Raw genomic sequence first — 16,159 nt, 5'->3', positions numbered from 1 at the left:
TTTGTAGCAAAAGCCAAGCAACCGAACACACGAAGGTGGGAAAAAGTGGGTGGTTTCAAGTAAAGGCGTTCGTATGGAGTTTGGAAAGAGAGAACGGGTGTAGGTAAGCGATTGATAATGTGTACCGCGGTAAGTGCACATTCTCCCCAAAATTGAGTAGGGAGTTGAGCTTGAAATTTCAAAGCTCGTGCTACTTGTAGAATGTGGCGGTGTTTGCGTTCCACCACCCCATTCTGTTGGGGGGTGTAAACGCAAGAATGTTGGAAAAGAACACCATTATCTTTGAAAAACGAGTGGAGTGAAAGAAATTCGCCACCATTGTCACTGCGAAAGACTTTGATGTGAGATGCAAATTGAGTGGATACGTAACTAAAAAAACGCTTTAAAAGAGATTGTGTTTCATCTTTGTGCCTCATCAAAAATATCCAAGTAAAGCGTGTGTAATCATCGACAATAGTAAGGAAATAGTGTGCACCAGAAAGTGAAGGATTTTTATAACGACCCCAGATGTCACAATGAATAAGGTCAAATGGTTTTTCAGAGGAAATTGCACTAGTACCAAAAGGTAAACGATGTTGCTTTGCCAGAGGACAGATAGGGCAAGCATTATTAGACTGAACTGTAACATTCAAAAAGTTCTTAGCAATAAAACTTAAACGAGAATGGGAAACATGGCCTAAACGGTTGTGCCAGAGGTCGGTAGATGAGGTGGTGAGGTTGCACGCTGGTTGAGTGTGTGAGGATGAATGAGGGTTGTTTGTGGTTTTCTTCGTCGCTAATGCCACTAAGTAGTATAGCCCATCACGCTGCTTACCCAAACCAATCATCTTCCTCGTATCCAGATCCTGCAAAATACACCAATAAGGAAAAAAAGTCACTGAGCAATTGAGACCTCTGGTCAGACGACTAACTGACATTAAATCCACTTTGAATGTGGGCACACATAATACATCATGCAAATAATATATAGAGTTCAGCGGTAATGATCCCTTTGCAACAATGTTTGCCTTTTCTCCACTTGGTAACAATATTGGAGGTAATGAGCTATTTTTATCCTTACGCAAGAATAACTGTGGAGATGAAGAGATATGATCTGTCGCGCCGCTGTCGATGATCCAGCGGCGAGAAGAGATTTTAGACAAACCTGGTTTGGTTACTGCCGCATTTGCGTGAGAAATTGTATTTCCATCTTTGTCCTTGAGAAGAGACAAAAGATGCTGTATTTGAGCTTCAGAAATTTCAGTTGTCACCACCGACTTTCCTTCATCTCGGCTTGAACCCTCAGAAACTTGATTGGCTGCAGGAGCATTCTTGAAACGGTTCGATTTAGAGTTAGAACCCGATCTTGCTTTTGGGTGACCCGGAGGATATCCGTTCAGTTGATAACATCTCTCAATAAAATGACCCATCTCTCCACAATAGGTGCAGTGAGGCCGCCCTCTGAAAGAACCTGAGCGACGCTTATCTTGGTCAAAACGTCGCATGTCCTGTGGATTGTTGTAGGTATGATCTGTTCTTCCAATTTCGGTTGAAGCAGTGGAATTGTTGGGCCTGTTGCTTCGTACAGCCATGGCAGCACTTGAGTTGGTCTCTGTAATCGCATTGGTGGCACTAAGAAGTCTTTGTTTTTCTTCTTGACAAACAGAGGAATAGGCTTGGCGGACTGAAGGGAGAGGATTCATCAATAGTATTTGTCCCCGAGTAGCAGTGTAAGATTCATTTAGACCCATTAGAAACTGCATCAACTTTTGTCGATCTTGTTGTGCTCCACATGAACAAGATGACGCATCAGTATAGGAAGCCAACTCATCCCATAGACTCTTCATCTTGGTGTAATAGGACGAAACAGACAATTGTTCTTGCCGATGATAAGCAATCTCTCGCTGTATTTCAAAGATGCGAGGAGCATTACTTTGAGAGAAGCGCTCACGAAGATCCTCCCAAACCTCACGAGCGGTGGTGTAGTAGATGACACTGTCAGAAATTTCCGGAGTAATGGAGTTGATGATCCAAGAATGAATCATATCATTGCATCGAGACCAAGTCGCATAATCATTAGGATACTTGTCTGCTGAGGGAGGTTTGATGACACCATTGACAAAGCCAAGCTTGTTCTTGGCGTTTAGGGCTATTGTCATGGCTCTCAGCCATGAGGAGTAATTATCTCCATTGAGTGGTTTGGAGACCAATACCAAACCGGGATGATCTGAATGATGAAGGTACAAGGGATTTGAGATATCAGCTTTGGGTGAATCTGATCCTTCTCCCATGATTTAGGAGATTGAAGAATGAAGTTTTGCTGCACGAGAAGGAAAAGCACAGCGGCAAGAGAGAGTCAGGATTTTACTCCTGCTCTGATACCATGAAAGAAAGAAGATTTGGCTAAATTGAAATTCATTGATATGCGGCTGTGTACATATACAGGAAGTAATTCCTATCCTCACGTTATCTACTCCTACAATTAAGCTATATTCTAGGGAAGCAATCTACAATTAAGGGATACAATCAAGGGATACAGATATTTACAGATTATCATAACTTAATATAGAAGATATGCTCAATCAACTTCCTAACAAGCTTTACATTCCATAAGAGAATTGGGGGAAATAAAAGATCTCATCTGTAAGGTAGTAAATTCCATTGAATCTCTCCTTGCTCTAAGTACAAACTTTGCAAATGGAGGAAATGTAGAAGTGGCAATCAAGGATATTAAGCTTCACCTGAAGAAGTTTTTGGATAAATTGAGGTTTTGGAAGAGAAAACAGGGGAATGCAGCTCTAGAATTTCGAAAGCAAGGCAAGCTGTTCTCGCGTGGTAACTCCAGACCTTATCATTTTTACGCTTCATGTTGTAATAAACCCCAGTTTGTGTGTTGGTTGTTTCTTTACTTCTGCTTTTAGCTAGTTTTTGGTGTTTCCTAATTAATAAACCCAAGTTGGGTGGTTTTCTTTTCCTTCTTTTCTTCCCCGACCTAGTTTGTCGGGTGTGGTAATTTGTAATCCTTTCTGTGTGTGGCCATTTTGTTTTCTCAATGAAATGTTTGGTAGCTATCTTTTTTGTCCCCCTATATATAAATTCTCATAGGTACCTCAAATAAAAGTCAGTAAAGATCAATTCTGATTGTTCTCTTAAGCATCGTCAACAGCGTATAGCAGGTTTTGTTATCGAAAATGATCAGGGTATCCCTATTCTGGCTTCTTCAAAATGTATTGGCTTTTCTGATGTTATAACTATAGAAGCTTTTGGCTTAAGAGCTGGACTTCTAGTAGAAAATAAGAATTCAATGTGTTTAGAATGCTTCAATATATTATTCACCTCCGAATAAGAGGTATCTATAAAAATACAAGTGAAATCCTAATAGGAAAAGAATCTCATACAACTATACAGAGTACATAATCTACACATACAAGGAAAGTAAATATTTACAGAATATTCTACACTCCCCCTCAAGTTGGCGCATAGATGTCGATCATGCCCAACTTGTCAATTGAGTTGTCAAACATTTTCCTTGACACTCCTTTCGTAAGAACATCTGCTAATTGATCTTCTGTATACACAAAAGGGAAACGAATGATCTTCATGTCCAGGTTTTCCTTAATGAAGTGCCGATTTACCTCTACATGCTTAGTCCGGTCATGCTGAACCGGATTATGGGCAATTTCAATAGCAGACGTGCTATCACAGTGCAAGTCCATAGGATTCTTGAGTTTAAAACCCAAATCTTTCAATACGTTACGAATCCATAACATCTCACAAACTCCATGTGCCATACCTCGAAACTCAGCTTCTGCACTCGACCTAGCAACAACCTTCTGTTTCTTACTGCGCCAAGTCACAAGGTTTCCTCCAACAAATGTAAAATACCCCGATGCGGACCGTCTGTCAGTCTTATCACCAGCCCAGTCTGCATCCGTGTATCCCACAACTTCCAATTCCCCATTTTTTTCAAACAACAAACCTTTTCCAGGTGTCATCTTAAGATATTTCAGAATACGATACACTGCATCCATATGCTCTTCATTGGGACAGTACATAAATTGACTAACCACACTCACAGCATAAGCAATATCAGGCCTAGTATGAGAAAGATAAATAAGCCTCCCTACTAGACGTTGGTACCTTCCTTTATCTGTTGGAACCTGATCCGGATAGATGGCAAGGTTGTGGTTCATCTCAATTGGTGTCTCAATAGGCCTGCAGTCAAGCATCCCAGTCTCAGCTAACAAATCAAGTACATACTTACGTTGGGATAAAGAAATTCCCTTCTTTGATCTTGCAACTTCAATTCCAAGAAAGTACTTCAATTGCCCAAGGTCCTTCATCTCAAATTCCTTAGAAAGATACTTCTGTAGAGCTTCCATCTCTTCTAGATCATCCCCTGTGATAATCATATCATCAACATACACTATCAGAGCGGTAATCTTCCCCTGACTACGCTTGATGAACAGGGTGTGATCCGAGTTGCTCTGTCTATACCCGAACATCCTCATAGACTTGGAGAATCTTCCAAACCAAGCTCTAGGAGACTGCTTCAAACCATACAGGGACTTCTTCAACTTACAAACCTTGCCAGTATTGCAAGGCATATCTTTAACTCCTAGCGGCATGTCCATATACACTTCTTCCTCCAAGTGTCCATTGAGAAAAGCATTCTTCACATCAAACTGATGTAGAGACCAATCTTTAGTTGCTGCAAGTGAAATCAGAATTCGAACAGTGTTGATCTTTGCTACAGGGGCAAACGTCTCCTCATAATCAATTCCATAGCGCTGGGTGTATCCTTTGGCAACTAATCTGGCTTTGTATCTGTCAATGCTCCCATCTGCTTTAAGTTTTATTGTAAACACCCATCGACATCCAATAGTCTTCTTTCCAGCAGGCATAGTCACAATATCCCAAGTCGAGTTTTTTTGCAAGGCCTCTAGTTCTTCATTCATCGCTTGAGTCCACTTAAGATCCGCCAAAGCATCCTGTACACTACTAGGAATAGATACAGTGGATAATTGATCAACAACAAGTGCATGTGACCCAGACAACCTATGCTTAGACATATAATTAGCTATAGGATACTTAGCTTTGGCTTTGATGTCTGGCTCATATTGTTTCTTAGGAATACCCTTAGTAATCCTCTGTGATTTCCTAGAATCAATATTATCTACCCCAGATGATTTATTCGTAATTAAAGGTACCTGGGGAGGAACACTCTCTGCAGGTTCTTCAGTTGATGATGTAGAGAAGAGAAAAAACTCTGACAAATGGGAACTCTGAATTATATTTTCTTCACTGGGCATATCACGGCTGGGCTGGTCAATGGGTACTTAGTCGGCTTCCTCGAGACGCGTGCTAATTTCCTGGTGTGTAGTGACATCTGTTGGCCGGTCATGATGTCGGCTGGAAGGAAGAATTGGGCCAACCCCACATCTATCCTCATAGCAGGTTGAGGACCCCACTAGGCAGTCCTTGCCGCAGACCCTACCTCTATCCTCATAGCCGGTCGAGGACCCCACTGGGCAGTCCTTACAGCAGGCCACGAGGTCGACACATCCATCCTTGCAGCAGGTTGGGGACCCTACGGTTCCACCACCAACTACTCCATCTTTTCCGTTTCCTATTGCCCCAACGTCAACATCAGTCCCTACGGGTCCACCACCAACTACGTACTCCATCTTTTCCGTTTCCTACTACTTCATCAATTTCGTTCCCAATGTCAGTAATGCCAGTTTCGTTCTCAACCGGTGTTGGAGGATTCCCAACTCCAAATTTAGAATATTCCAGAGCTTCTAATTCTTTAAATTCTTCAAATGCAAATAAATCCCGAGGATTTCCTTCACAACCTCTCTCCCCATGAAGGGAAGACTTCGAATCTCCCCCTGAATAATAAGGCTCGGATTCACGAAACGCAACATCAAGAGAGACATGCATAGTTCCAGTAAGAGGATCATAACATCGATAACCCTTCTGAAATTCAGCATAGCCAACAAACATACACTTACGGGCATGGGGATCAAGCTTGCTGTGTTGAGGCTTAGGAATATGAACATAGGCTACGCATCCAAACACACGAGGTTCCAGGTTAGGTAACGACGGAAGTGAAAGAAGCTTCTGAAGTTGCTGCTGAGGGTTTTGAAATTCAATCACCCGAGAAGGAGTACGATTAATGAGGTAGGCAGCAGACTTCACAGCCTCTCCCCAATATTCATGAGGTACATGCATGCCAAACAAAGACGCACGGACAACTTCAAGTAACTGTCGATTCTTCCTTTCTGCCAATCCATTTTGTTAAGGGGTATACCAATTCGAGGTTTGATGTCGAATTCCATGAGATTGCATAAACTCCTGCATAGGACCATTAACATATTCTCCGCCATTATCCGATTGGAAAACTCGAATAGCCTGTTTGTACTGTGTAGACACCATCTTGTGAAAATCCTTGAACATGGAACATACATCACTCTTGTTCTTCAATAGAGACACCCAAGTCATACGAGTACAATCATCAATAAAAGTCACATAATATCGAGCTCCAGAAAGAGAAGGGATCTTAGCAGGACCCCAGACATCAGAATGAATTTTCATAAACAGAATGGGACTTTTATTAAAACTAGGTGAATATGAAATTCGATGACTCTTGGCCAGTTCACATATATCACAACGAAAATCTGAATCACTAATAACTGAAAACAAATGAGGTTGTAGTTTCTTAAGATAGCTAAAAGATAGATGACCCAAACGACGATGCCACAGCCACACTGTTGCCTTAGCATTCTCTACTCCATTGACCTGATTTACTTGTCCTAACAACTGTTGCTCTCCACTTTCTGTCAGATCCAAGTAGTAGAGTTTCCCCCTTCTAACACCATAACCAAGAATCGGCCGAGTCAGAATGTCCTGAAATATACAGAAAGAGGGATAAAAGGTCACAATACATGATAGTGCTAGCCATGGCAGAGGATTCAGTAGTCGAATTTCGGAGGACCCTTGTTTGCGTTGGACAGCCATGGCAGAGGATTCAGAGGCATGTCCCATTGCCTGCCTCTCAGAATGCACTTTTCGAACATATGCATAGCTTTGCTCCAAGTCGAATTTCGGGTCTTTGCGCAGAATCTCACCACGGACTTGATCATACTCTAAATCGAGTCCACTAAGAAACATGTGAACTCGCATCCTTGCCATGGCAGTAGTTTCTTGAACAACTACATCCACAGTGTTATTTTGAGAGGCCATACGCTGATCAATCTCCTGAAACATTCCCACCAATTCATTGTAGTAGGTAGGAAGAGTTCGGCCATTCTGTTTCGCTCCAAAGCACTTTTTGTTTAATTCAAAAATCCTGGTTTCATCAGAATCATCATAGAATGTCTTCTCAACAGCTTCCCAAACATCTTTGGCAGTTGGGAGTCGGATATACCGATTCATGAGTGATGGCTCCATAGAATCAATGAGCCAACTCTTCACTTTTTCATTGTCTGTGGCCCAAACTTCAAATTCAGCCGAGTTCTCCTCTGGTGCAGCTCTGGCCCCAGTGAGGTAGCCGAGCTTTCCTTGTGCTCCAATCCTCATCTTCATAAGAGGTGCCCATATGGTATAGTTGGATTCATTCAAGGCAATGCCAGTTGGAAACGCTGAATTATCTTGAGCGGTGGTATGATAATGATTGATGATTGGAGGTATGTTGTGGAGTGCAAGAGTGGCAGCATCGTCTTCCATTGAGCAAAAAACAAACAACCTGTACGTGACCAAAAAAGGAGGTATGCAGCAAGGTTTTGTCGGCTAGTACTTAATCAAACAAGGCTTTGTCAGCAAGTACTTAATCAAAGAAGTGTGCAGCAATTCTTGTCAGCTAGTACTCAATCAAAGGAGGTGCAGCAATTTCGGTGGTGTGATGTCAGCGTGGCAGCTACCCAAGTGATGCTTTTGTGCTACAGTGTTCAAGGCTGAAATAGCCACGTGATGATTGTGGCAGTTTAGAAATAACCTTCGGATGGTAAAGAAAATTGATATGATCAGATAGAAATTCGGGTTTCGGGTTTCAGAGGAACACAGTGCAGGTATTGAGCCTGCTCTGATACCAAGTAGAAAATAAGAATTCAATGTGTTTAGAATGCTTCAATATTTTATTCACCTCCGAATAAGAGGTATATATAGAGATACAAGTGAAATCCTAATAGGAAAAGAATCTCCTACAACTATACAGAGTACATAATCTACACATACAAAGAAAGTAAATATTTACAGAATATTCTACATTTCTTACTTTTAAATTACATGGCTACACAACGTATTGGGTTTTCTGTAGGTGACAAAGCTTTTGATTGACAACATCAATAAAAATATTTTACTCCTTAGTGCATTAAAGTCTTACTCCATGACAATTTCTAAAGAGGAGCCAACACTGAATAGTTGAGTGCACCACACGTTGCTTGCATCTATTTCGGCCCTAGAGTTGTCTTAGTATGGGAACCATTGATGTGAAACAATATTCAGGCCAATTGGTGCTCTTAGGGACGCAGAAGTGGCACCAGTTGAGTTTTCATTAGAATTGAACTTATAACTTCTACGGTGTTGATTATGTAAGATCACATAATAAATATGAACATGTCATAATCTGCATAGAGATAGAGATACAAACAAGGACTAAAAAATCGAAAAAATCGCCGAAATTTCAGCGAAAATTTCGTTTTTTTCATGTCCCGATATATCTTTCACTTATCAATTAATTTTGCGCGAAATTATCGATATTTCCCGAAATTTCGGGATATTTCGCGAAATTGCTCGATATGTACGAGATTATAGAGAATATTCCTACTACTCGTCCACATACCTGCCACGTGTCCTTTATTTCTCTCCCACTTGAGGCCACGTGCTCCTTCCTTATCTCTCTCCCACTTAAACTTCAATCAAAAAGGCAATTACAGGCCAACAAGACTGGGATTCGAACCCTGCTTGGCTAAGAAACAAATAGATGACTTAGCCATCCTTGTTACACCTCCACTTGGTTTATATTTTGCGACTTATCTATATATGATGTAAACTATCAACTCTGTTTTTTATGAATATAGAAATATTTAATCAATAACCAATTTTCAAAATTTATGACTATTTTAGATTTATTAGCCGTTCAAAAATTTACAACGACTTTTTAAAATTTTACTCTATATTTGAATATGCACTGTATTATGTACAAAAAATGTATATAAAGCGTAATTGAGTTTTTCAGCTATAGAAAAAAATGAGATGTTTAAAGTAAATCTTTACTTGTCAGTGATCCTACATATAATATTTCACCTTAGATTATTGTAGCTCACTATATAATAACACTTATTCAAGATTTTTTGTTTTTTTTTTTAAATATAGTAGATAATTGATTAAATAAACATATCTAAAAGTTTCATTTAAAATTTCCATGTTTTTCTTTAAATTTCCATCATTTTTCTTGATTATTTACCGAAATCGATATATCCTCGATATTTCCGTCGAAATTTCCGTTTCCGGGACCATCGATATTTCCTCGAAACTCGATATTTTGGTCCTTGGATACAAATACAAAACATTTTAAATGACTACAAATATTCATAGATAGAATGAATATCTATAGAGTCTATCTTCTTCAAGCAAAGATTCGGTAAGATAAAGTCTTCTACTATCTCCAACAGTGGTCTGTTCTATTTCTCAACGGGGCGAGAGTAGTATTGGGAGAACAGGGACCTTGACTTTTGTAGATGCCATATGATAAAATCCATACATCAAAGAGAATCTATCACTTACCATATGCACCTCATTAGTGATCAAGTCACTTCACTTCATATCCTTTTATAGCTACCAATTTAAATCATATATAATCCTTTGATTTATTTGTAAGACATCACATATAATTATCGTGTAAACTTTATTATTAGATGATATATCTAAGAGTGTTTCTATTGGGACCTCCAAATCTACTCAGTTGACCTCACTCTATTATGAATTATTAAATGACATATATAACCTCTTATAAAATGACTATTAAGGACAATAATTATACCAAAAAAATATTATATTTAATTTCTCTAGACTTTCCAATTATTCTTTACTATTTTCCTTATCTATTTTCATTTTCCAATTTCACTACATACTCATTAAAGCATTTATATATATTTAATAAGAATTAAAACTACAATCAAGATCATGTGACATAAAAATTCCTATCATCATATATGTTGAACGCATATTGGTGAGGGATAACAAAAGAAATCATTTTATGACCTGAATCCCAGTCTATTCATTATATTTACAAAAAAAAAAAAGAGCTAGCAGTAAAAAAAAATCTAAAAAACTATTAAATAATTAATCATGAGGTACAGAAAATAGAGAAAAAAATTAAACATTAAGAAAAATTACTCTTCATTTTTTTTTTTTGCACATCTACAAGAGAAAAAAAATAACAAGTAAAAAAAAAAACAATTCTTTTTTATTAGAAATTAAGTTTTAAAGCCCAATACCTTGTGTTTGAGTTTCTTTTTTATTAGATAAGAGATTTATGTAATCTGATTAAGGAATGAATATGTAATTAATAGTTTGTTTGCAAATTATATGAGTGAGGTTATTTCAGGAACTTGAGTGAGGTTTAGTGAGTAAATTTAGTATTTGAAAATTTGATAGGAGGTGTAAAAAGCAAGGAGGTCAAGTGAGTAAATTTGGAGGTTCCAATAGAAAAACTCTTCATCCAAGCCCTCAATCTTCAAACTGTGCTTTATCATTGCCTTTGCTAATCCCACAATTTGTTCAATCATAAAAAGTGATAAACAAATTATAGACAAAACAAATATAAATGAACATTTTAATCAGAAAAATAGAGTAGCAGCCACAGACAACAGTACATAGACAAACAAGAAAATAAACTAGTCAAACAAGAGGAAAAACAACAGAATCTAGAAGCACTCTTTAACTCAACCACCAGACACACAGAACAACAGAACAGGAAACTAATAACATGGGACAATTAGCTCACCAAATAATATTACATGTCCATGTGCCATTATCATGCACCCTCAAAACAGACCAAAAGAATACCAGTTGTTACCTGTTTGTACCTGAAAGTCTATTTCGCGCAGAAAACTGCCATACATAACAAGTAATAACACTATGATCACTCTACACCAGCATGAACACATGACCAGTGATGTAGATGCACACAAAGAATGCAATCCCCAACATACAGCCAAGAACACTGATAAAAAAGCATAAGCGTGCCTATCCTTCACATATACTGCCAAGACTCATACTGCACAGTACTATGCATTCACAAGTGAAAGTATCTCAAAGTGTCTACACCAATCTAGAATTCTCTATAGCTTGTATAAATATATGTAACTATTCATGTAATTTGAGTCAATTCAATACAATACAATTTCTCTATCAATTTACCTTTCCAGCTCTAGCTCTGTTTCTTTAACAAGCTATTACAAACTTTAATGGCTACTTTGGAGCAGGTATTCTCTGTGCCCAGTTTATTCTGGGGACCTCTACAAAATCGGTTATATAAGGATTTTTTTTTTTTTAGAGTCTGTTAAGGTTACATAAGGATACAATTATTTTTGGTTTGGTTGGATTTGCTCTAATCATGTAAAACGTGGGTGCTGGATGGGCAAAGAAGGAAACGAGAAATTTCTGGACTGTGAAATTATTTTGGTTTGTCAAGTCGGAAAGATTTTGCATTCTACTATGCGTCAAGTAAATACTATACCATGTTTGTGAAAGCCTCTCTTTTATGCTGTGGTGGAAGCTTCTTCATAAGTATAGTAATACACTTCATGTTAATCCCTAATTCTAATCTTAATCTCTATCATAATTCTAGTCTAAGCCAAAGATCATTCAATTTCATGTTGTTTCCGATGTTTGATAATATTTTATAAATTAGTGAGTATAGAGTATTGACTAACATTTGTAACGTAACAGTTACATTGAGAGAAAATCAAATAAATTTGCATATCTTGTGTTGTATTTTGTGTGTAGTAATATTTTATAAACCAATGAGTATAGTGTATTAACTAACATTTATAACGTAACAATTACATTGAGAAAATCAAATAAATTTACATATATTTGACTAATATTGGTAATGTAACCAGTTACTTTATTAAGATAACTAGTCTTTCTCCACACATGCTCTGCATGTGCATTCAAATTATTTTTATTTTTTTCAGAAAATAAAAAAGAAAAAATCGGAGTTAGTTAAGATAATGGGAGAGAAAAGTGGGTTGTGGATACCTTTTTTTTTAAAATAAAAATATATTTTGTAAATGTCTTAATTATCCTTCTGATTTAATTAATTCTTAAAGTTTATTAATATTTTAGGGTCATTTCTGTCAAAATCGAGATTTTTGTTAACAAACTCTCTTCTCTTAATAATAATATAGATATACGAGTAAGTTCATGAAAGAATTCGAAGAACATATAGTACTTTATTGAAATAATACACCGTGCTGGGAGATTTGGTATTCATTTATTTTGGTTTAGCACAAATAGATAGTTTTTGCCCTCGAACTCTAGAAGGCAATGGTCTTGGAAAATGCTAATCTGTCCGGACGTGTCAAGCAGCTTCACACCTAACCATAGCTCTCATCCTCCACTCTAGTGATCCCTCCCCCTTTACGAGAGTTCCTTCCAAAGTTATACTCCTTTGTTCTCTCCCTTTATTTCTTCTTAAATATTGTCTCCTTTTCTCTCTAATTTCAGTAATTTGTTATGGTCGATCTCCCTTATTTATTACTTGAATTGTTATTCGTATACTTTGAGCTAGAGTTGTTAAATCAAAGTAGCTATGGTTTTTATATAAGAAGAAACTCAATATATATTGATTGAAACTACCATTGTTTAGCTAATGAATCTTAGCTACTTATTTACTCAAGGTATTAGGGATTTCATGAGTCAATTTGTTGGTTGTCAAATCCTGTTAGGGTTCGCAAAACCGGTTGGAGACTGTTTAGTCTTGATTTCAAATTGTCTTGTAGTTTGGTGTTTGATTAATTAGGCGGAGATGCATTTAACGGCATTGTTAGTTATGAAATGATTAATTTTGTCATTTATCGCATACACAAATTCTGTTGGATACAGTTATGAAATTTTTATTTTACGTATATTTTTAAAAATTTTGTTAGTATTAGAATATGCCTTTGTTGGTTATAATGGAGATAACTCGCCATAAATTCTTACTAGGCTGGGATGCAAGAGGTTCTCAATCTATCGAATCTTGGTATTTAACTTATCAGGCGGAGATTGTTGTACTCTGTGATGCCCCGGAAATTCGTATTTATTTTCCAGAATCTAAATTGTGGGTATTGGACGGTTTCGTGGCTCGTGGACGGAGCGGAAGTGTTCCGGACGAATATTTAGTCGAATATTTTGGTTTTAGGGGGGGTCACAAAGGTTGACTTTTTATTTGTTGGGATTCTCGGAAAACTTTCTTCACGAAAGTTGTAGAGCGTGTCGATATGAGTTCGTAAACATGCGGAACGCAAGAATCGGAGTTCGTATGAGAAAGTTATGAGCAATTGAAAATTGGGAAAATTCTATAAATATAAGAAAATTTGGCAAATTTGCAAAGAATGACAGAATTTCCAAAACTCCAGAAATTCCTCCCCATTTCGCTCCCGAGCCCAGTTTCGCCCAGCCGACTTCGCCGGCTTCGTTCTCCGCCGTCCGGCCACCATAGGCCGAGATTCTTGTCCCTATCTCTTCGCCTCTGTCCCAACTTCATCTCCGTGAAGTTTCACGGTGTGGGTAGGACCGTGCACGACGCAGCAACGCCGAGAAGTAGTGGCGGCGCTGCAACAAATCGCCCAAATTCGGGGCTCACCTTTGTCCGGCCATATCTTCTTCCACAGGCCTCCAATCGAGTTGATTCCAAAAGGGATTTTGCTCGGCTTGAGCTCGATTACAACTTTGTAGAAGACATCGACGGGAAATAACCAACGTGGTAGCCGCTACAAGTCGAAGAACATGGTGCAGTCGAGCTGGAAATCACCTCCTTTCCCCACCGTCTTTCTCCCTCCTCCGGCCACCTTTTGCCGTGATTCTTGAGGGGATTCTGCACTTCTGAGGATGTAGATCATTTCCCCTAAGGTGGGTTGCAACGATTCGATCTGAGGTGATCGAATTGTGGAGCTTTTGAAACTAGGGTTCATCCGATCTGAAAATTTTGTGAGGTAAAATTCGACTCTTTTGGCTTATATTCTGACTTTGATGTAGTTATGAAATTTGTAATTGGAGTTGAGATGAAGAACTTTCATATTGGGAGTTTTGTCTAATTTTGACTTTGGGTGGGCGGCGGCGCCGCCACTGTGGTGGTGGTTTCCGGCCACTTCCGGCCACCCCAAGAACAGTTTCTGTCCTTTCTTGTGTTCTACGTGTCAATACGATCGTTTGCACATATAATTCATAAATTTTGGATATCGTATGATTAAGTTGTGAATTTTCAAAGTTATAGGATTCTCGGTTTGATTGATTTTCGATCCGTGAGGATCCGGACATCCGATCGACTTGTAGTTTTGATATGTTGATCGTTTAAGTATTCCGGAGACCTCGGGTGGTCTCGGATGAAGTTTCGCCTCGATTGGCGTCACTTTCGGATTTTTAGTGTGTTTCGGGAGTGTCGGAATTAAATGGTTTTTGTTAATTCGTGTACTGAATCGGGGTTGTACTTGCTTTAGGTGATTGGCAGTACATCCGGTATTTTATCTTGACTGTTAGAGAAGACGCAGCGGAACTTTAAGGTGAGTAAATCTCACATGGTTCATTTACGAACCGAATTATTTAATTGTTGGAATTGTTGTGATAATTGTAAATCGTTTTCAAATTTAATGCTTTGTTTGAAATAATATGAACTCGATCGACTACGGTTCATAGGGCTACGGCTCCCAGGTAAAAAAATGAATTTAAGTATAAAATGAATTTCTTGGTTTTAAAGTGTGTGAACTATAGTTGGTATTAGTAGTCATTCCTGTGTGGATGATTACGTATATATATATTTACGTGGTATATATATATCTGGATGGTGTGGCATTGTGATATGTAGAATTTTGGTGTTTTCATTCACATTATTGAATTGAACTTCCACTTATGCCGGAATTAAATTTGAGGACTTATATTGTTGAATGAGTTATTGAAATTATGATGTGACAATTGAGAGTCGGGTGGGATTTCTTTAAATGGCTGAATTCTGAAGGTTACTGTGGTTAACCTGGGTGCAATGTCATCGTAAGACTGAACCTCGACGGAGGCAACAGGTTACGGTATGGTTAGAGCTCTAGTCATGTTGCATGCACAGTTTCATGATGGTAACTGGGTTACTGCATCATGGGTGTGTAGTCTGTGTTTGCATAGTTTCATGATGGTAACTGGGTTACTGCATCATGGGTGTGTAGTCTGTGATTGCATAGTTTCATGATGGTAACTGGGTTACTGCATCATGGGTGTGTAGTCTGTGTTTGCATAGTTTCATGATGGTAACTGGGTTACTGCATCATGGGTGTGTAGTCTGTGTGTTTACGTACCTTCATGGTGGTAACGACGTTACTGCATCATGAGTACGTAGTTTTCGGAGAATGTTCTGATGTTCTTTCCTTAATTCATATGTGAGAATTGGAATGCTATGAATTCTATTGTTGATTTAATTGTGATCTCCTGAACTAAACTTTCGATGCAGGGATTACTATAATTGAATTGGGTGACTTTAGTGATCTCCTGAACTAAACTTTCGATGCAGGGATTACTATAATTGAATTGGGTGACTTTAGTGATCTCCTGAACTAAACTTTCGATGCAGGGATTACTATAATTGAATTGGGTGACTTTAGTAATCTCCTGAACTAAACTTTCGATGCAGGAATTACTAATTGTTACCGAGTGTGATAATATGTTTGGTTGTGTTTGTGGAGTTAAATGTTGTTGCTTTAATTTATCTCACGAGTTGAGAAATTATAAGCATGAGTGACGTGAGTCACTTTATTTGAGTTTACTCATACGGGCTGAAAAGCTTACCGGGTTTGTTGTTTACATTCCCGGTGCACTATTCTATGGTGTAGGGGTTATTGTGCAGGTTAGAATATCTATCAATCGTCATCAAAGCTGTGGTGTACGTTCGGTAGCGTGGACGTGGAAGGGTACTCTTGGTTCTAGTCTT

The 16,159-nt window shown here is 38.4% G+C and overlaps 1 protein-coding gene across 1 annotated transcript; it reads right to left on the bottom strand.

Moving 5' to 3' along the window:
• Positions 1 to 594: 594 nt before the first annotated feature.
• Positions 595 to 1,744, bottom strand: LOC133736652 (uncharacterized). The gene is made up of 2 exons (XM_062164229.1): positions 1,145 to 1,744; positions 595 to 845 (listed from the first exon to the last, which is right to left on the bottom strand). Exons 1-2 carry the CDS (start codon positions 1,740 to 1,742, stop codon positions 811 to 813), a joined length of 633 nt encoding a protein of 210 aa, XP_062020213.1. The 5' UTR covers positions 1,743 to 1,744; the 3' UTR covers positions 595 to 810.
• Positions 1,745 to 16,159: the final 14,415 nt, after the last annotated feature.

The sequence above is a fragment of the Rosa rugosa genome, chromosome 3 (genome assembly GCF_958449725.1).
Source record: "Rosa rugosa chromosome 3, drRosRugo1.1, whole genome shotgun sequence".
Lineage (NCBI taxonomy): Eukaryota > Viridiplantae > Streptophyta > Magnoliopsida > Rosales > Rosaceae > Rosa > Rosa rugosa.
Note: the sequence above shows the minus strand (reverse complement) of the source record. Positions and strands in the feature narration are given on the sequence as shown.

Excerpts from the sequence above, each read along its gene's own strand:
- LOC133736652 (XM_062164229.1), bottom strand. The coding sequence starts at position 1,742 with ATGCAGTTTCTAATGGGTCTAAATGAATCTTACACTGCTACTCGGGGA. Across the intron at positions 846-1,144 it reads TGCGGCAGTAACCAAACCAG|GATCTGGATACGAGGAAGAT; the intron begins GTTTGTCTAAAA and ends TGTATTTTGCAG.